General features: G+C 30.4%; 1 protein-coding gene across 1 annotated transcript in view; it reads left to right on the top strand.

The window, feature by feature from the left end:
• The first annotated feature begins 396 nt into the window (after window positions 1-396).
• Window positions 397-22,931, top strand: part of LOC142323329 (histone lysine demethylase PHF8-like) — a 64,881-nt gene continuing 42,346 nt past the window's right edge. The window contains exons 1-5 of the mRNA XM_075362815.1: window positions 397-546; window positions 6,528-6,613; window positions 10,068-10,185; window positions 11,824-11,984; window positions 13,824-13,965. Of these exons, the coding sequence (XP_075218930.1) occupies window positions 446-546; window positions 6,528-6,613; window positions 10,068-10,185; window positions 11,824-11,984; window positions 13,824-13,965 (608 nt within the window). The 5' untranslated portion in view covers window positions 397-445. The remainder of the gene's footprint in view (window positions 547-6,527; window positions 6,614-10,067; window positions 10,186-11,823; window positions 11,985-13,823; window positions 13,966-22,931) is intronic.

Genomic DNA, 22,931 nt, shown 5'->3' with positions numbered 1-22,931 from the left:
CAAGGAAATAATTATTCTTGTTTCATGTTATTACATTTGTTTTCTTGCAAAAATATTACGGGTTTTCATGAATAATCTTTAAAAACAACTGAATAAAATTATTTTTAACTAGTGAAATGTTTTACTATTAATTTGGGTTTCAAGCTAAATAATCAACATTCATCTTCAAAAGAGTAAGTTCTGGAATAATAATTTTTATTTACATTCACATCGTTTAACGTTAAATCTTACAGTAATAAATAAAATATTTCCAAAAAACCTATCTTTTGGTAGGTAAATGATACAAATAAACAGTAACGCTAATTTTACTACAATATCTGAAAAATCCTGATTTCGTTGTGAATGGCAACACTGATTGCGTTTCAATGTTTACATTAACACCAGATTGCATACAAGTTGTAGGTTGCATTCAGTCTGTAGTTGGCAGAGGTAGTCGGTGTAGAAAATGGAGTCACCGAAGGAGGTGTATTGTATTTGTGGTCAGCCGTATGACAATGAAAAGTTTATGATTCAGTGCGATGCTTGCAGAGAATGGTTTCACGGGAGGTAAGACGAATTATTTTTTAATTTACACTGTATGTTTCATTTCATTTATGTGTTTGTATATGTCATTTAGTACTTTTCATCTGGGACCATTGAACTTGAAGCTGATATATTGAAGTTTTTAAAAGAATTTCAGCCTATTACTAAATATTACACCAAGTAATCTTTAGTTATGTACTCAGAATTTATTAATGCTATTGTCTGTAGTTATTTGCAAATTTTTCGTTCATGTAATTAAAATTGTAATAGTTGTATGTTAATTTCAGTATAATATTTCGTATTTTCTTGAGGGCGAAATTAATCGTATATAACTAAGAATTTTGTTTGTTTATTAAGATTTCAGTAGTATTAATTTCGTAATTTTCCCTCAGAAAGAATTCAAAAATCTTTTTCGTGTTGTCATACTTTTTGGTTAGGTTTAATGTTGTGATGGGTATTTTTTGTATGTACTTTTTAGTACGTTTTAAGGATTGTTGTTTTTTTTCTCGTTTCTATTAAATGCTATAAACGAAAACACATAGTAGGTACTACATAGGTGAAATAATTTCTATAATATTCATCATAACAAAAACGTAGAGAAAAATTAAGGTTGGGATGTCAGTAAAAGGTGTCAAAATTTAGTTGGCAATTTAAAAGAAAAGTATTTGTTAGATTTTCTGTCAGGCTATTAAATAAATATTCAAAACATGAAATAAATGCTATTTTAATTAGTGATAAGTAGGATGCTGCATTGTTTACTCCTTTTACTACTGCTTTCTATACAGCGATTTAGTACTGACTAATTGTTTTTAATTGTTGATAGTTTTTAAAAAAAGTCTTGTAGCACTTTATCTGAGTGCTATGATTGAAATTTGACTAAATTTTATGCTGGATCTTATTAAACATATCTATTTACATGATAGAGGATAGTTAATGAGGCTTCTTAGAAGATTTATCCATGTTGGATAGATAGCATTGCCAAAAAATTTGATTTTAGTATTGTCATACTTTAGAAAATCAATTATGGATCCTTAGACTACAGACCATACTTTTGAGCAGATGATTATCTACTGCTACTTCAATGTATTTACATAGTTGGAGAATTAATGGGAACATGTTGAAATTAAATTATTGAAATGTCAACTTAAAGAAGACTAAATTTATATAAATTGAAAGCTATAAATTCTATTTTACTTAGTGTAAATATAGTTTAGATCACAAGTCTGAATTTTTTAATTAAAGGCTAGAAGTTGTATGAGGTACTGTCTGGGCACTTTTAATCAGACAAGTCTTAATGAATTACTAAAGAAAATTTTAGTAAAAAAAGTAAAAAATAAACCGAAACATAAAAATAATTTTTTGTAATTTATCATTTTTAAAAATATTTGTTTTTTAATGCTGTTGTTGAAGAATAGATTGTAAGTTTTCTTAAAATGACTGTCTTACTTCTCTGTGAGAGTTTAATTAGTCTACTTGGAAACAGATTAATCAACTGTGAGAGTAAACAATTATTTTTAAAAGTATTTCAGTGAAGAAACTGATGAGATTAAACATTTAAATTCTTATCTATTTTTGAAAACTGAGTCATTAAAGGTATTTCCTGTTTCATCCAGATTTTTTATGATCTAAACCTAGTTTGGCCCGATCAAAGTTAGGTATTCAGGTTTCTACTATGTGCTAAATGTGACTTATTTAAAATAAAAAATCTTCACAGAATATTCGCAGAGAAAATATCAGCTAATAAATAAAAATTTGGTAAACTTTACTGCAGCACCAGTTAGAACTAGAAAATTAATTTTCTGTCTTCTATTTTGGTACATAAATAGTAATTAATTTATTGATTGTTTTATGAAAATATTTAAATTACACTAGTCTATAAGACATTTTATGGTTAGTATGTTAAATTAATATAGTATGGTGTTGTAGTATTACAGTATTGTATGAAAGTATGAAAATTATGAAACGCTTCCAAATTGGGACAAAAATGTAATGGATTTGTAGTCAGATGTTCAAACAGTTTTGGATTGTATCCATCTATACTTATAAAGAACCCAGTAGCTAAGTTTTCTTAACCCTGCTGTTCTGTTTTGGTCAGTATGGCCTGAAAGAGGTTTTGTCCTGTCATTTCTTTTCCAGTGACAATTTTATTTTGAAGGTTTTAGCCACATGATTGATTTTAATCTATTATTACCTTATTTTTTAGTTTTGTAGTATTGTATTGTTCGGATCAGTATGAACCAGTGCATGTTTTATATTATATTACATAGTTTTACCCTCTAGTGATGAGATGGATTGGGAATATGTGGTGTGCGTACAGTATAATGTTCCTGTTTACTTTGAAGTTTGATATTTCTGAACTTTCATGTATTATTAAGTCATCATCAGTTATGAAACACTATTCATAAAAAAAAAAAAAAATAATAATAATTCATAAAAAATGAAAAAAAATATTATGTTACTGAATATGTTTACAAATTTTGCATGTGTGTTGTAAGTATGAAAGTCTCAACATGAATTTTTGTCACATCTGAACATGTCACTTGCACACATAGGTACGGTACTATAAATATTGCTGCATTCAGTTCAGTCTATTTAGTCTGATTTCATTGTTGTATATAGTTCAATATGAGTATGGCAAATCAAATATAACACAGTAAAGGTTCAAGAAAACGTAGCAGTTTCCTACAGTGAAGAAGAAATGTTAAAGATTGAAAATCATATAAGCGCTGAGAGTGATAGGATAGTGATAGTAATCACTCTGATGAGGATAGTGGAGCGAGGCAAATAAATTTTGCAGCAAATACAAGTATACTTTCTAAGGATGAAGAGATTCAGTGGAAGGTGGAGCCTCCATAACAACACAGATGACAAGCTGCCATAAACATTATCAAAAGTGTCCCCTGTGTCAGAAAATATGCATCTTCCAGGGTAACATACTTGGTGAATTTGTTTAATCTTATTTTCATTTCTATTGAAAATGAAGTGATAAAAATGACTAACATTAAGGGGTCTCAAGTTTATGGAGAAAAATGGAAGAATTTAGACAATACAGCATTTAGGCACACTGTGGATTATTGTTACTAGTGGGGGTTTATAAACCTCTGGAGAATCAACAAAAACCTTATGGAATCCAGATAATAGTTGTCCCATATTCCAAGCAACTATATCCCTTGAAATGTTTTGTTCAGTATCTTGAGTTTTACATTTTGATAATAAAACAGCACATCAAGAACAAAGGCATAAACATAAATTAGCTCCTGTACGTTAAGTTTGGAAAAAGTTGATTGAAGTTCTATCAAAATTATATTATCCTGATAAAGATATAACAATTGATGAACAGTTAGTGGCCATTGCCTTTTCAAATGATTTATTCCCAGCAAATCTTCAAAGTATGGTATAAAGACGTGGACATTATGTGATAATAGTACTTCTTACGTGCTGAGATTACAGGTTTATTCTGGAAAAGAACCAGTTGGCCAGCTAGAGAAGATTCAGGGAATGAGTTATGTGGGATTTGACTAGTGACCTTGGAAATCACATTGTTACAGTAGATAATATTTTTTACATCTTACAATTTGAGCAGCTTCTTCTAAGATGTAAATTAAGTATGCTTGATACCATAATAAAAAATAGGAAAGAATTGCTGGTACAAATGACAAATAAGGATGTTCACAGCTCATCTTTCTTTTTTGATAATAACACATTGGTATTGAACTATGTTCCAAAAAGCAACAAAAGTGTTGTATTTATGAGTACTTTACATAGGAGTAGAGATAGGCGCAACTATTGACAAAAACTAAAAATCATTTTAGATTATAACTAAAGGTGCTGTAGATGCCCTTGATCAACACGTAGCCACATACACTTGCAAACAATAAACTAACCGGGTGGCCAGTGATAATTCGCTAACTAAAAGAAAATTTTATTTACAAAAACTGGGAAAATTACGTATTACACCATATATAAAATCAAGAAAATACATGCATAGAATATTGAATTCGCTAAATATTGTGAAATTAATGCAGGGACAAAATAATATTTTGCTTTTCCCAGGAACTTCTGACAGGGAATTTGCAGGGGCAAAACGTGTGCGCGGTGCAAGTTTTGTCTTTCAAATAATGACAGTGATTGAACATTATTTGTTCTAAATGTAGCAAAAATTTATGCAAACATGTGACTTACTATTATCTTAACTGTAAATATTTTTGTAAGTTTGCAAATAGCTTTTTTTTATTTAATTAATGTTTTCATCCATTACATTTAGTATTTTAACTTTATTTTTTAACATTTATTTAATGTCTATAACTCTATAAAACATAGTGGTTTGAAATTTTTAAATTGTAGAACGGTAGGCTATTCAAGTAAACATATTTATATTTGTTGTCACTGATTTCACTATCCAGTCTATCTGTATTATGTTTCATAAATACATAAGTATTATTATTATTATTACTTATGGAACTGTATAATATTAATGATAAATAATTTTAACTTGAAAGTTGTTATTTTTATATGCAATACAAATAATTTCATAAAAAAAAAAAATTAAACGGGTCATATTGACTCAAACAGTATTTTAATATAGTAAATGCGAACTGAACAGCCATGTTAAATATACCATACTAAATAGAGATAGGGATAATCTATTTAATAAGGAATTTCTTCAGATTAATTTTATGGAATTCTTTGATTTTTTTTGAGAATTTATTTATGCATTTCTATACAATTAACTATGTTAATAAAAAATGTTCATTGCTTAAAAAATAAAATTATGGTTGAACAATTTCTAAAGTTTCAGTGTGCTTAGTTTTTTTTTTTAACTCTGGTTGTTCAGTATTAAAGAAGTTTTTTCCCCAATGCAAATAGTATAATTAATTTCTTTGATGAAAAATTTAATTTTGTGTTTTATTAACATTTGGCCTCACATGATGTGCTATCAAATTGTAAAGTACTGTTTTGGTTTCAAGTAAACTAGCAAAGTTAAATTGAAATCTAAGTTGGACGTTAGGAGTGAAAAAATATGCATTAATTGATTTTTATCAGTGATGTATGTGTAGGCAAATAAATTAATTATTGCATTTGTGGGTTTATTTTAAATACTAATAAGGATACTATAAAATTGATTTATGATTGGTTGGGGGAAATTAGAGAAAAAGATTTATTTTATAAGCTACCTACATTACTTATCTACATATTCAGGCCGTTATTGTTCTACGATAACATGTTTTGGGAATCATAATATGTTTTATGTTCAATTTCTTTTCTAAAATATAACATAGTATAAAAAATTAGTTGAAGTAAAAAATTAATTCTATATCCTTTTACTTTTTATAAAGTAGTGCTGTTGGAAGAAAATGACCTGGATTTTTGTATTTCTCACTATTTGAGGATCTCTGAAAAAGAAAAAAAAAATAGTAAAATTTTTGTTGTAGAGTTGTTTATATGTATTTATATGTGTTTTGATTTTTATGTGGTTTTATATTTGCAAGTATTTGTTAGTATTTTGTCAAAATGTGTAGATTAGGGAGATCTATTCAATAACATTAAAAAATAAGAGATAGTTGTGATATCGAGGGAATGATTTAACTCTAAGGGGCTGGAATGTCATGAAAATGTTATTCTCACATGGATTTTAGTGTATCAAAAAATAACTTAAGAAGTACTATTGAAAAATTTTTGAAATCAAAAATTCATTAATGCTCTCCACCCCTATAATGTATTTTATTTCTTTAAACTAGGTATTATCAGGGTGGGAACAGTTTTCTATCCCTGTCAGGGAAGGTGGAAGTAATGTATACCTTTATTGTATGAATCTACCTTTTTACATATTATCACTTTGATTAATTCACTTGCTGACATGCAAAATCTTTGTTTTAAGTCAATAGTTTTATTATTAGATAAAACAGCAATGTGACAAACTGTTTATTCAGTTCAGTATTTTAAACTAAGTTAAGACATTTATTTTAATTGTTTTGCTGTTAGTTATTAACTCCATTTTTTTCCAGCTGTGTTGGTGTATGGGAATATGTTACAATTGATCTGGATAAATACCATTGCCCGCAGTGTGAATTAACATACGGCCCTTCACAGTGTATGTAATAAAAATTTTGTAATTATTAAAAGCATCATGTTGAAGTTACCTTATGAGATAATGAATTATTTTATAGTATACATGTATTATATTTAATCATAACTTTGTATATTTTCTAATCGTTATTTTTTTAAAGAGATTTTATAATAGCTATAATACGTAAAGAACAGTATTACATTTTTTTGTACAAGATTAAAACGGTTTTTAATGATTAATTCATTATGTAATCTTGTAACTTGTATGTGAGAATGTGATATTGAAAATTTTAAACTAAAAATATCACTTATTGCATACTATTCACATTGCATACCGCTTCATCAGATGTATTAAAAATTTAAAAAAGAATGATGAGATCGGATTGTTAACAATCTAGCTTAAAAGAAACATCTTTCTTTTTAAAAATGTTTAATACATCTGATAAAGTGCACTATGTGAATTTAAAAAAAATAATAAGCAGTAAGTGATATCTTTATTTTATTTATTATTGATAATAATTGTTATATACTGCTAGGATGGTAAACTACAAATTCAGAAAAATTTTTAAGCTTATAATTAACAACAGTAAGACTGACCAGGATTCCAACTCAGGACTCTCCATATGAATGATTGTGATGTTGCTGCTCCAACCCATGGAAATTGGAATCTTTCTGTTCTTATACACAGTGTGGGTAGAAAAGAAGGAAGATTCTTAGATATGATTTTGTATTTTCTGAAATGTACAATTAAACAGCCTATCAGTTGTTAATTGAAAAGTTTTCAAAAATCCCTCATAGTGATAGAACTGATGGTCTTAACTACTACCATTTTTCCACAAGTTCTCTTGGACTGCTATGTTTTCCTTAACCTTGCTAGGAGTTTTTTGAAAATTAAATTTGTTGATTTCATTTTGTTCATGTTGTCTATATTTAGTAATTCAAATATAAATTAGTTAACTAAACGCAGTGCATGAATATTTTACACTTCGTTCTTTCTAATCATACTCAGCACTTTCTTTCAAAAATACTATTTTAAAAATATGCTTTAAAACAGTTTTTGATTATGATTAATTACTGAAACATTATTTTTATCTATTTTAATAATAACATAGATGATGCAAAAATAATCTCTGTGTCACGGAATTGGTTTATTCTAATGTGTAGACAAATCATTAAAAATTCAGTCTTTATTAAGATCATAAAATAATTAGTTATCATTTCTCTGGTTACGGGTTTTATATATTACTCGGAAAGAAACTGCCAATCTAAATTGCAAAAAAAAAGTACAAAAAAGTAGTTTCTCAGAAAACTACTTCCCTACCATAAAAAAGTGTTTTTGTTGAAAGAGAGTCCAAAGCGCTTTTTTAAAAATTAGAAAAAGTCTTTCCTTTAAAAAGTTGTAGCAGAATTGTGGGGTTTTTATCAAGTTTTTTCAGCAAAATAAAATTTAAAAAAATATTTTTTTCTTTTTTTTATGTGGTGAGTTGGAATATTAAATTTGGTTTTCAATTCAACTGTTAGAAAACCCTTTTGGTCTGTGTAATTAAACCTGAAAAAGTGGAGTGTAAAAAGTTTATTTGCATTTGTATCATTGCAATATAACATTTTTTTCTTGTAAAAGTTATAACAACTTTTTTTTGTAATAATTTAACAAATGTTTAAAAATTATTAATGGTTTTTTAAGATCTTAAAATAAAATAGAAAATTTATTGTGCATAAAAAAAAATGGTTAAATTAATTAAAATTAGAACTAATAAAAAGACTTGACAAATTATTGTGAAGATAATAATCTCGTCAAGATTATTATTGTCAGATTTTAAAATGAATTCCATGACAGTCTGCTGACCATAGTTGACATGGCTGAATTAAAAATAAAATTGTTAACGAGTGGGAAATGTTTAATGCAATGGTGGAAGACTACAACTTGACAATATTATAATAAGTTTTTTGATGTTACTATTTATCATGACCATAACAATTTTACTGGGTCCTACATCAAAGTTTTAAAATCAGTCTGAAAACAAACAACTCTTTTCTGTCTGCATGTTGGTGTGTTTAGATTCTGCATCTGTGGTATTATTTGTCCTATTGTATCCTACTTTTATGATAGTGTGACATATTGCTAACAAAATAGATAACATTTTCCCTCAAAAGTTTAATTGTGAAAAATCTGTCAAAAGTTATTTTTTAGTTAAGAATTATGTGAGTAGGCCTTCATTTTTACATGGATTTGAATACTAGATCGTGGATACTGGTGTTCTTTGGTGGTTGGGTTTCAATTAACCACACATCTTAGGAATGGTCAAACTGAGACTCTACAAGACTACATTTCATTTACACTCGTACATATCATCCTCATTCATCCTCTTACGTATTATCTGAAAGGTAATTACTGGAGGCTAAAGAGGAAAAAGAAAGAAAGGTCTTAATTATAATTAATATAGTAATTAAAGAAAGCAACAGTTTATTTGAATATTATGAAATGATTCTTGTCAGTAATATTTATTATGAATAAACAGGAATTTACAATTTAAGTGGAAGGAAGAATAATTTAGTTAACATATTTTTAAGTTAATGGAACCAGTGATACTGTTAGACCATGGGCTCACTTATTGAAGAGTATTGGTTTAATGTCATTCAAGCTTGTGTTAACTGATATTTTGTATAGAAAGTCTTATGAGTCTGTGATAGTTACCTAGTGGCCTGCTCACTGTGAACAGTGCTTGGTTATAGTAATGTAAACTTTGAGTTACATTGAATTGCTACTGCTACTTTCTGCTCTTATGATAGTTATAGTATTTCAGTATTACGTAGAATGTAGTTTACCATAAATTACGAAGTTAAAACAAAGCAAACATATTTTATAAATACAAAATGTTGTCTATCATTCTATAAATTTAAAATATAAAATTTCAAAATTGGTTTATACAAAAAATATCATCAGAAAATGAAACTTGCTTTCATCTTCTTTGTAGTATCATTATATGCTAAATGTGTCTGGTGGTGTATGCTGAAGATGTTAGATGAGTCAATTGGCAAAACATATCATTGTGAAAATGTCAGCTAAATGAATGACTACTGTATGAACAAATCTTATTCATCCTGTATACTGTTTGTAGAAAATTGTTCAGGACTAGTTATGAATTTTTAAGAAATTTAATCAGGTTAATTTGTGATGAAAATATGCGCCAGTCATAAATTCAGTATTTTGGCTGAAAAAAATGAAAAGTTTTTGCAACTAAATTTGGCCGAATAGTAGCATCTGAACTTTTCATCTAGAAGATTTTGTATTTGTATCTGGCCGAGTTGGCATTTTTCACACTAAAGAATGTTCATATCATTTTTAATGCATAAGCTTCATGCTCATGTGGCAAGTTAAAAAATAATAAATTTAGTCTTGAATTTTTATTAATTTTTAATTTTCATTCTATTTACTTTATCATTTTTTTATATTTATAAACTTTTTGTATTTATTTCAGTTAAAAAGCAACACAATTTTCATCGTCATAATTATTCAGATACAGAAGCAGACTCTAAGCCTGTTCAGACTGGAACTCCTGTTTTTATAAATGAACTCAAAACAAGACATTTTCATAGGTACATGTTTTTTTTGTTAGTCATTCCTTAAATTATGTAATCTTTAACTTGTATGAATTTGGAGTTAAGTTGTTTTTTGACGAGTATTCTTCTGTGTTTATAATCTCATTTTTGGTTATAGTGACCAAAGACAACAGTAAATTGCTATTTCATTACCATATCCCAGTCAGAAAACTTCTGTATAACTCTCATTAAAAATAAGTGCATTTACATCACAGGTGAAATAGTTCAGCTACCTGTTTTTTGTTTCTATTCTTCAGTGCGTGCTCTTTTATGTCTGTTATGTGTGAGAGGTTTTATTTTTTTCTAATTTTATATAGATGCATTCTTCTTTTTAAATTTCATATTACATCAGTTGCTATAGTAATTAGTCAGTAATATCTTCTAACAACTTACTAACCTACTGTAAAATAAAATTGTACAAAAACACAATTTACAATGTATGCGTGAAAGTTCTGATTAATGTTTCACTTTTGAAATATTCATCAGAATTACACTATATGAATTAAATTTTAAATTATGCCCCCAGAATATTCCTTATTTATTGACTGTTTTTAATCAACTTACTGATGCTAGTGAATTAAATTTAGGTGACCAAAACTTTTCTCAGGTTGGCAAATGGAAGTAAGCAGGGTGTAAGCCCTTAGTTTTATTGTATGTTTTAAAATTATAGTAGATAACTTTAATTGTTTTAGACATAGTTCCTGATTGTTACAAATGTGAACTATTGGTTGTTGAGGTTAACAGCATTTTAAATCATACTTGCAGAAGTCATGTTGATCTTTACATTGAAAGGTATTGTGAACAGTTGCTAGCTAAATGATGATTTTACAGTTATCTTATTTTAATAATTGATCATCTTAATGCTTTTTAATCCTAATAGTGAAAAACACTGCAATAGTAATAACCTTGGCTGTAGTATTAACAATGCTATTGCGATGTTAATTGCAAGACTTGATTCAGATACATGTTTTTTATTTGTAATATTCATGTTTAATAGCATCGCCTGCTTCTCTACGATGTTTCACATTTTGATTTAGAACATTATATTTTAGAATACTCTTCCAAGAGTTTTATTTAGACATTTATTTATCTCATATCTTTGAATATGAACTCAGTCACAGCTTCTGGTTATTGGTATATTAAAAAAAAGTTAAATTACAGTTTTTTGAAGTTAGAACAAATATTAGGTGTTTTACTTAAATTTAATTTTTTTATTTAGAAAAATTAAATTAATAAGTTCATACCAGTTATCATTATATTTGTTATATTTTCGTTATTTTTTTACTGTTTGTAATTTTTTGAAGATATGACATTTAAATTTTATTATTATTATTATTATTATTAACTTCTGATCTTGTATCTTTCATTTTAGAAATAATGCCTTTTTTATGATCTGCATAATTAAACCTTTGTTGTACTTATATGTTTATAAGTGCTCCTGATAATATTCTTTAAACTTGTATTGGTCATACCAGTATAAATGTTTTACATTTTCTTTCCACATTTTAACGTAAAAACTACAAAATAATTCATATTTTAGTCGAAAATCGCTTTATAAAACATGTAAAGTTTTACAACAGTAAAATTAATAATGTTTTTGTTTAAAAATTGTATCATTTGTTTTAAATATTTCAGTGCAGATTCAATTATAGTATATATGCAGGGTGTTGAGCTGACATTGCCGTATTTACATCAGAATGGTTTTGAGCAACCTATCATGGTCAATGATAAAGAAGGACTACAGATAATTGTACCTCCTGAAAATTTTACTGTACATCAGGTTGAGAAATTAGTTGGTATGTTTATTTTAGTTTTTAACCGTTTAAGCATACGATTTTATGTGTTATGCTGTTTTATAAAATTTTTTTATTCGAATATATCTGTAATTTTTAATTCTGTTTTTGTGTGGCTATTTGAGTTGTATGTTATGTGATTATCTTGTGTGCAAAATACTCTTTTCATAAACTTAATATCTTGATGTAAAAATAAGTAGCATTAGTGTTGTCTTAAAAAATAATGCTAGAATTTATATACAACATTTTATTGATATAAAAGCACATTCTCCCTTTTGATGAGGTCTCTGTAGTGTCTTTTGGAGTTTCTTGTTAATAAATAATTCTATGTTGTCAGTCTTTGTATCATTCTACTGGATTGCTTTTTGTAATAATTGTAAAAGTGGTATTGTGCTTTTTTTTTTCATTTTTATAAACATGTGTTGTTCATAGTAAGCATAGATTATTTACTTCATCTGAGAGTCTAATACATTTTAAAATAAGTATATGAAGTTAAAGTTACAGATTAAGAGAGAGAGAGAAAGAGAGAGCAAGTGAGCACAAACATGCTCGCTTGCAATCAATCTTGATTGATTGGTCATGTTGTTTTCAAAGAAGATAGTGTGAAAGAGTCATGTTTTATTCTAAAATTCTAAAAGAGCAATGAGAGCTTCTCTCCTTTTAAATGTGTTCTCTCTCTTTTTTTAACTCTTACTTTTACCTTCTAATCTTTTTAAAATGTTTCTGAGAACCCCTCTGACTGATATTCATGTTACCCAGATGTTTACTCTTTTTCTGATGATTAATCATTTTTTGAGAGATATTAGTAGAATAGAATATGTCAAGTTGCAAATACAACTTAAAAAAATAAGAAGGATATCATTTGGAATCTAATTTTTTTTATATGTTTTTATCAATATTGAAAAGAAAAAAAGAAAGCGCTCAACAGTTGTTACTGTAAAATTTTTCCAGTTTTATTAATTTTAAATTTGTTTTCATTTGCTCTTAATTGCCTACAGCATGTAGTTACTCGTCCAATAGGAAGTCTACACTGTTGACACTACCATTGGTATTTTATTCTTATTTCATAATCTTCAGTTTCCAGGTTGCTGTTTTCTAAGATATTCCTGGTATTGTGAAACCATCAGATAGTAACAGATGCAATCTAACCCCATCACTCCTATTTTTCAGTTTACTGATTGCCTCATTTTGGTAGAGAGTAAATCCCAAATGTTTGGCTGTTAAGTCATAACTTTCCTGCAAGTTAACTATGAAGTTTTATTATTAAAGTTATTTTAATAATTTGTAGTAATCTTAGGTGCAATTTTTAGATCTTTATTTGAGAAAAGTCTATAAAATGTTGCTGGAGATAAAATATTCACATTTAAAAGTTGATTACATGAAACAAGAACAGAAATATAGAAATCTTGTTCTCATATTTTTATGCCACATAATTCTTCAAATTGTCAAAGTCTACTTAATTTAGTCTTAAAGTATTGTAATTTTTTAATGTTTTATCATCAGAAACAGTTTTCAATTTTTTTTTACAACTAGATATTCTTTTTATATTTATTTACAATCGATGATGCTACTGAATTTAGAATCAGTTTAATTTTAAAAGCACTTTTCAGAAAAAAACTACAATGAGATGCAAGAATAGAAAAAAAACTGTTAAAGTTGATAATAAAGGTGAATTATTTCTGAAGGTTGGGGTTAACATGTGTATGTTTTTCATGGGGAAGCACTTTAGTTTTTTACCTTGATTCATTTCTCTTAGTAATAGTGTTAGTATGTATTAACACTATTAAATTTTAATAAGTAATGTTATATATAATTGATCTATATGTATAATTTTGTTTGTAGGTTCTGATAGGATGGTTGATGTAATTGATGTTTGCCGACAGTCTGACATAAAAATGCGTTTTGGTGACTTCGTTAACTACTTTACCAATCCAAATAGAGTTAGAGTACTTAATCTTATAAGTTTAGAATTCACTAACACAAAGTAAGTGGTAAATCTTAATTTTAATAATTGAAAATTAATAGTTTCAATTATTTTAGTTTATAAAAATCCTATGCAGGTTTTAAAGAATACAGTTAACAAATAGATAACAACACTTAATAGCCTGTTAATCCTTTGTCCTTGAATATTCTTTTCTTGTATTGTTTCCCTACTTTAGTATTTAAAATATAGCAAAATCCTTCTTAAGTGATCTGTTACTCTGTGTGGAAAAATTTATATAACATATTTCTATGATGATTTTTTCCCATTTATTTAATTCACTGAACCAAACTTTGTTAATTTAAATCATCATGGGTTACATTTAAGGAAAATAGTTCAAGTGTGATTACTGATTTTTTTTGTATTTCAAGTAACGTTTTTTTTTTTTTAAAAAGAATTTTACAATTTTTTTTAAGTTATAAATCTTGAAATATTTAAAGTCTGGAATTGTTTGTTCAAATGAATAATAAAATTGAATAGTGGCCAGTTTATATATATCTAATGTAAGGAAAACATTTTTTTTCTGTTAGGAAAAAAATTATTTTTTATTTTTTTGTTAAAAATATATTTTGTTGAAAATTCCTCTTATTGAAACTATTTCACTAATTCATATGCAAAAAATCATATGAGGATCAGATTATGAAAAAAATAATAATTGAAGACAATGTTATGTATAAAAAATGTAGAAATGGAAATCTGGAATAATTATTGATTTGAGAAAACAAAACTTTAAAAATATTAACAGAAGATTTAGCAGTTGTTGTGATGATTCTTAAGCACATTATTTTAAATAAATCAATTAAGAAATAATTAGAAATAGGAAGATGATCTAAAAGTTTGAAGGTAAAATAAAAAATGAGAGAAAGCCAAATCTTTATCAGACTTTAACAAATTTTATAATTAGTTTAGTATATTTCATAGGAAATCAGTGTAGAAAATTAAATAATAAAAATATAAATCTTTGTTAATATAAATGTTAAAACATTAAAAATAAATAAAAATGAAGAAACATGATCTTTCTCAAAATAGAGTGAAGAAATTCAAAATTAAACCTTCAAAAGTTGAATATTCTTTAGTTAAAAACAAACTGCGGAAGCTGAAGACTGGTCATTGTATGGTGTGATTTACAGCCTTAATAAGAACTCAAAGCAGTAAGTTAGAATCCAGTAACATATCTAACTCCACTATTAGACTCAGTGTTGATTTGTATGATCTGCTAAAGCTGGGATAGCCATCTCATGAATCCATTTGATCTGGGACAAATGTGTTATATGGAGTTGTCACACTAACAATACTAATCTTAATGGACTGCCAAATGATTTTGTGGGATTCATGGTAGTTTCTTTAAAGATGACATGAAGTATTAAATTTACATATTATAAGAATTAAGAAATAAAGTAAATGAATATTAAACTTATTTGCTCAACCAAAAACAAATTATATGTTTTGGTTTTTTTTTTTATTTTGTTTAATTTCATTAGATAAATACAAATTAAAATTACAGTAAATTAATTCATTAAATTAGAAAATAAATTAATGGGTAAATTTGTAGAATTTCACTGAGAACCATCAGCAATAATATGAATAACAGTAATAATATTAATAGTAAAATAACATTACAATGACCAGTCTGTTTTCTTAATGACATAATTATATGTTCATAAAATAAAAATATTATTTGTGACAGTCATGGTTATGTACTTATTGGAAATTCTTAACAAATTATGCATAATAATATAAATATGCAGTTAACAAAAATAAATCAAGATTTTCAATCGGATCATTTTTTTAAGAAATTGTTTTAAAAAAACACTTCTTTTGTTAGACAAGTAAGGGAAAATGTAACAATTAGCTCTATTAATAATTAATTTTACTGTGTTGTATATTTAACTAAATTTAAATTTGTTAAATTGATGTTCATGCAGCAAAAAATTTTAACAGTACATTTCTTTATTTTATTAAAATTTATGAAAATCATTCATTAAAAGAGACAAGGTAGTTTATAATGGGAAGTCCATTTCAATATTGTCATAATTCTTTGTCTAAGTTTAAGGTATGGGTAGCTCCACCCCACCTTAATATAAAAAGAAATGATCATAATTTCACAAAGTTGTGATAGGTACGCTTGCATTCATCCCAATAATTTGGTATATGTACAAGGGATATCTCTAAAGTAAAGACTGCTGGGAAATTTTTTTCCTTAAGGTCGGTGAACCTGTGTCATTCATGGCCACGCTAGTATTGTACACACTGCATTGTTGTCTGTAAGTTGTCACGTTGTAGTGTCTTTGATTATGTGTGAGATATTACGTTATAAAATGTATAGGAAAATCAATGTTGCCGCCGACTGTGAAGTACTTGGAATTGTACGTTTCTTAAGCCATCAAAATGTTAAGCTGGCTGAAATTCATAGGCAGTTGGTTTCTGTGTATGGTGATAATGTAATGAATGAAAGAAACGTCTGAAAATGGTATGAAAGGTTTAGAAATAACAGAATTGATGTGTATGATGAAGAACATTCAGGGAGGCCCTTGATAATCACCAAGGACTTGTTGAGACGTGTCAATGATGAAATCAGAAAAGATCGTCGCTCAACGATTTCCGACTTGGCCCTTCTTTTTCCAGATGTTTCAAGAGCTGTTATTTGTTGCATTGTTCATGACCATTTAGGCTTCAGAAAGGTTACTGCACGTTGGGTGCCGCATGTCTTAACAGAACATCACAAAAAATCCAAATGGGATCTACTTCGGAAATTTTATGTGCTACACAGAAAATGGTGATGAGTTAATTAATTCAATTGTTATTGGCGATGAAACGTGGATTTCATTTTACACGCCCGAGAGAAAACAGCAGTCAAGTGAATAGCGTCATCCTCAACCACCAACTAGACCAATAGAGGTCAAGCCACAGCTATTTGAATGCAAACTGATGGCCACGGTCTTTTGGAATTGATTTGGCATACTGCTGATTGATTTTACGCCACGTGGAACGACTATAAATGCGGAAGCCTACTGCAAAACTACATAATTTACAGTGCATTATTCAAAATCAGCGATGTGGGTGGCTGATTCACAGCATTGTCCTGCTACACGATAATGCACTTCCACATGTTGCGGGTCCGACATGTAATTTACTGAGAACATTTAGATGGGAAATTTATGATCACCCACTGTATGTCTGGACTTAGCTCCTTCTGATTACCATTTGTTTGGAAAATTGAAAGAATTTTTGAGTGGTAAGCAATTCGTGGGTGATGATGAACTTAAAAATGCTGTTAATCAGTGGCTAAATGGACTGGCGGCAGAAGAATACGACGAGGGTATATTGAAGCTGGTGTATCGCTACAATAAATGTCTTAATTCATGTGGTGATTTTATAGAGAAGTAGTATAAGGTATGTAGTTTAAGAGAAATAAAAAATATTTATAAAGTTTTCAGAATAAATTTTTTTACAATGAAACGTTCTTTATTTTAGATAACCTCATGCAATTATTATTATAATGTATTCCGAAAAGCATTATTAAACAATGCACTTATAAAGATTTTGTTGTGTGATAATTTATTATAGTTGTCATATTTCGTTAGTAAATAATATACAAAACATTTATTCTTAAGAGACTGATAACGCAGAATTTCATGGGCTGAAAGATTAAATTCATTGTTATGTTTTTACGAGATGACGTATGATAGAATATGGGGTTGTTGCATACTAGAAGTTATTTCATGTAGAAATCAGAAAATTGCTGCCTTGTTTATAACAAGTGTTGCTGAATAGGAACACTTCTTTAAAGAGGTGTCTTATTATATTTCAATCTTTTAAAAGTTCCTTTTTTGTGTTTTCCTTGTATTTTTTCTGTTGTACATATTTTTTAATCTATTATTCTACAATGTTTATACTTCATACCTTTTTAGAGAGTATAATATTTTTTAAATTGCTCTGATGATGAAGACATGGTTTTCATATGCAGTAGAAAACTGTTTATCTTATACTCTTTACTTACTTGTTTATTTATTATTTTTTTTGTTTTTACTGTCTGCACAAATGTTTAGATTATTATTTTTTTTTTAATTTGAATAGATAAAATAAGATTTACAATTGTTCTCTTTTTTCCATGAATGTTAGCAACCTTTCTTTCTTCAAGCTTTGTTCCTATATCACAAACTGGTTTTTTTATGCCGGTTTCCCTAAAATATTTTTGAAACTTATAATTCTCTAAGTTAAAAATAAAACTATCTCAACATAATGTCAGCTGAAGCCACCAAATATTATACAGTAGCTGTAATTTATAATTATCACAATGTAAACATAATATCAGATATTTCATCATCACTTAATGAGAAATAGAAGCCTCAGATTATAAGTACAGTGTAAAGAATGCTAACCCTAAAATTTAACTGCCTATTTTTAAAATATAAAGAAGTTCAAATCGGTTTGATTCATGATTTATTTGTTGTTTGGTGGTTTCACTGAATTTGATTTATGATGGTTTAAAAGTGGTGGTGAATTAATATGGATTGCAATATGAGTTACATGTGGTGTTCATAAGTTGAGCTGTCACACAACTAAAAGAGAAAACATTTGCATGAGTCTATTGTCAGTCAAGAGCTAAGATCATGTATTGCTAGTACATTATTTTGCAAAACAAACCGAATTGATTGTTTATTAATTCTAAAACATTGTCTTAAATGTGAAATGTTAAAATAAATTGTTATGAAGGCGATGAAGTTTAGATTTATTTATATGTATTGAAAAAAAAATTATAATAAAATGAATTATTATTTAATTGCTTATTAGCACCGTTACATATTCATCTTTGTGTTCATATGTACATTCTTTTTCATTATGTATGATATATGTGAAGCTCCTGAGGGGTACGTAAGACAAAAGTCGGAGTTGATTTCTCAGAGATTAATGATTTTTACTATTTATTTATGTAGGGACTATTAATATAGTCCCTATAATAAACAGACTGAAGGTGCCGCTTTTAGGGCTGAATATCAACCTCATTTTTCTGGGTTTGCTTATTGATATGCAAGAGTATGTTTGATTTAGTAGTTGTAAAGACAACAAGAAACAGCTTCACTCTTTCCTGTATCACTTTTTTGGGGTTCACAGGAACCCCATTTACGGGTGTTAAAGTAGTGTCGGAGTTGCTAATAGGTTCTGCAAGCTGTTACAGAAAATGCATATGTATTCCTGCGTACTACTGACTAAACCTCCACCTCTGGCGACCCCACCTCCTGGGAAACCATTAATAAAGCATTACTTCAGGAGGGGGGTAAGTGCTCACACACACATTCGGTTTCCACAAGCAAACATCATCCATACCAGACCACTACATGCACACACTACACACCAAAAATACCTAAAGGAGGAAAACATCCAGGAAAAAAAATAGCTCACCTAGCAGGTACTAAGATGGTACCACACACATTTATACATTGATACAATCAAGCCAACACAAGACAAGTGCACAACAATCATGTAGACATTGCAGCAAGACATAACTTATCCACCAAAGCACACTTAACAATAATTAATTAATTTTCCACAATCTCACCCAGAGTACACAAACACACACAACTCAACTCAACTACTTACCAGCTTATTACTTACCCACACGACCATCAGCCATAATCACTAAAAATGTGATTAACACCCTCAGGCACCAGGAGCGGAGTGCTACAGCCTCACTGCACCAAAGCGATCCCCCTCATGTTCAAGAGGGCTCCCAAGGCACTCGGCCACAGACCTGTCCAACTTAGCACCCTCTGACACCTCATTCCCTTGCAGACCATGCCAATGCTCGCCATCTCCTACAGGTTTTTACTGTGTTACTAAGTTCCTCTAAAACTTTTCAATTATAATTTGCAATAGTAGTTACTGCTAAAAACTCTGAATCGTTATCTGCTGAAAATCCTCAGGTCTGAACATGTCCACCCGATCCAGGGCATCCACATTGCACCGTTCTTGCCAAGTATTCATCAACTCTTGTAAATTGGTCACAATCAATTTCTTCTTCTCAGAAGAAGGAAGCATCCTTAATTCTCTATGCTTCCTTTTGTGAGCAATTAGCAGATTATTAGCATAACACCTGCCAGCCTCTCTTGAGATCGTATGATAAGCTGCTGAAATCCGGAGGCAGCATCTCCTATGCAGCGCAGCAAGTATTCCCATATACCTTTTATACTTCAGAATATCTACCCAGATCTCTGCCCCATATAAGAGGGAAGAATACACCACACTTGATAATAACCTCCTCCTTAGTTCTTCAGGCCCTCTGGTGTTCGGAAGTAAGATGGCAACCACACACATTGTCCTCTCTGCTCTCTCACAACTTTCCATAACATGGTACTCCTTACCTCAATCGGACATCAATCCAGATGCCAAGGTATTTAATGGCCATTCTGGAATTAACCCTCCTTCCCGCCAGTTCCAATGACAGTGTTTGATGTCTTTTCTTAGAGGTGATAAGTACAATCTCAGTCTTTTCAGGGGCCATCTCAAGAACAACCCCAGCCATCCAAGTGCTGATCCTAGCATACAAAGCCTGAATTATGTCCACAATCTCTCACTTTGTGGTAGCCTTGACTGTGAGTACTATGTCATCCAGATAGCTGACCACAGCAATATCCTCCAGAAGTGAAATTCAAAGGACTCCATCATATATCGTATTCCATAAGTTCAGTCCAAGGACCGACCTTTGCAGCACACCCCGATCAATAGTCCTTACAATCGTGCCATTCTCTGCCGTATAAGTCAGTCGCCTGTCTCTTAAGTAAGACTAATAATTTTAGCAGATATGCAGGAACCTGCAGATTCTGGATTCTTCATTTGCAATGGCGACGTGAGAAATTCAATTGAATGCATTTCTCACGTTCAACTCCACCAACGCACACATTTTACGCTCTGCAAGATACATCCAAGCCATGCTTATCACCCCTTCCACTGCATCAAGTGCAGACCTGCCAGCTTGAAAATGATATTATCTCCCCAAGAAGCTGCCTGCATCCTCCGCTGCACGAACCAGCCTTTGCTGGAGCATACACTCCATGATTTTCCCCAATGTATTAATCATTGCCAGTGGACGATGGAAACGCCAGATCACGTCCAGGTTTCAGCTCCAGTACAAGACACAGTGCTTTCCACGCTTTGGGGAATACCTCCTCTCTCAGACAGGTATTATAAACATCGAGAAATACATCTATATTAGCTTGGACTGCCAATTTAATCACAAGGTTCGGTAACGCATCAGGACAAAGGGCCTTGTCACAAGGTATGCGCTCCATCACTGTGATCAATTCTTCCTTCGTGAACATTGGTAAATGTACTATCTCACCTGAGGTAGTCGCCGGAACCCCATCTCCACATCGAAATAATCCATCATTGATGTGCTGGGCTATAGCAGTGAATACTCTAGGTCTCACAGCATACTTAACAATAATCTTGTATGGTCTTCTCCACTGATCCTTTTCGATCTCTTCAGTATGTTTGTGCCAGCAAGCCTTCTTGGATTCCCTTATGAGCTGTAGCTCCCTCCTCCTCTGTTTGTAAAGTACTTTACAATGTTCCCAAGCTGATTGGAATTTTCGGCCTCTTTGAGAGCCATGGAGATCCACCATGTTAAACTCACGCGCTGCAGTTCTGTCTTCCATACTGCTACCAGCTTTATGTATCGATAATATCTCATACATTGCTGGTACTGGCACCTCTGTTTTAATGAATCTCAGCAAGTCCGCATATGTTGTAGTTGGAGCCACCTTAATAACAAGTGTCTCTGTCTTGTGCAGTTGGTTGGCAGGGTCATTACTTTTCCAGCAGATGATATGTCTGCCTAGATTTCCTTCCCTCCCACTCCAATATTTTCCTCATGTATACTGCAGTGTTCTGCCTGTACACTTCAGCCTGCATTGATCCCAGGCATCCACCATTATTTGCTCTTACCTTATCGATTGCGTTAAACAGTTCCTGTGACAGGTCGCCACCACTACCGGAGTCAACAAAAACTATGTGGAAGTGTTCTTCATTGGCATCGTGTCTTCAGGAGACCCACCAATAAGTCTGGCCTTCAAAGTGGCAGTCAGAACATTACCCGCCATAAGCCTAGGTCTGTTTAAGAGCCAGGACACCTGGGGATGCCTCAATGCCAAGCTGTCAAACAGCTGTCCTTTAATCGCTTCATGAGGTCCACAATGGCCATTATATCTAATGTGAAAGGCTTTTTTCGGCCAAACCTTTCTTATAAAATCCACAAGTTGGTGTGAGGGCACTCCATTATCAAGCTCATCAACTATAGGGCACCCAGTATCAACAAGTGTCTGGGTAGTCACCTTGACCATTTGGTTCTTCTTAGTAGCTTTGGCTGAAGTATAAACCAATCTCCGTAAGTCTTTAACAGCAGCGGTAAACTCTGTATCAATTTCCTTTATACTTCTTTTAACATTTTTTTTCCATGTTTTTCCTGAGTTCTTTGGCTAGCTTTTCAAACCACCAGACTGTCATCTCCAAGTCAAGAGGTATGTCCTCCTCCTTGGTGGAGGACTGCCTCACCTTCAGCCATTTGGCTCCCTTCCTGCCCTCCACAGTCACTCTGGGGGGCAAGCCCTCCATCAGTGGGTCAGATGTTACAGCGCCAGTGGCAATCAGGATGGGCAGATTCTCCATTGCCTCCTGTCTTGATGTCGTAGGCTCAGGGACGACTTCTAGTTCTTCTGCCGGCTTCCTTTCCATTATTGGGGGGCCGGTAAGATAAACAAAAATAAAACAATAAATTAAATATCAATAATGTAGCTTGTGTACTCAAGCTATCACTTAAACCGATAACGCCAGTAAATAATATAAAATTATAATCAGTATTGAGAAATAATATTCTATTTAATATTACCTCATGAAGTAAGACAACATAATGTTATTAAGTATTGTCCATTAACTAATAAAAAGACAATGTTATTGATAGATAACAAAACCTT

The sequence above is a fragment of the Lycorma delicatula genome, chromosome 4 (genome assembly GCF_047948215.1).
Source record: "Lycorma delicatula isolate Av1 chromosome 4, ASM4794821v1, whole genome shotgun sequence".
Lineage (NCBI taxonomy): Eukaryota > Metazoa > Arthropoda > Insecta > Hemiptera > Fulgoridae > Lycorma > Lycorma delicatula.
This window is presented reverse-complemented; position numbering and strand designations above follow the sequence as displayed.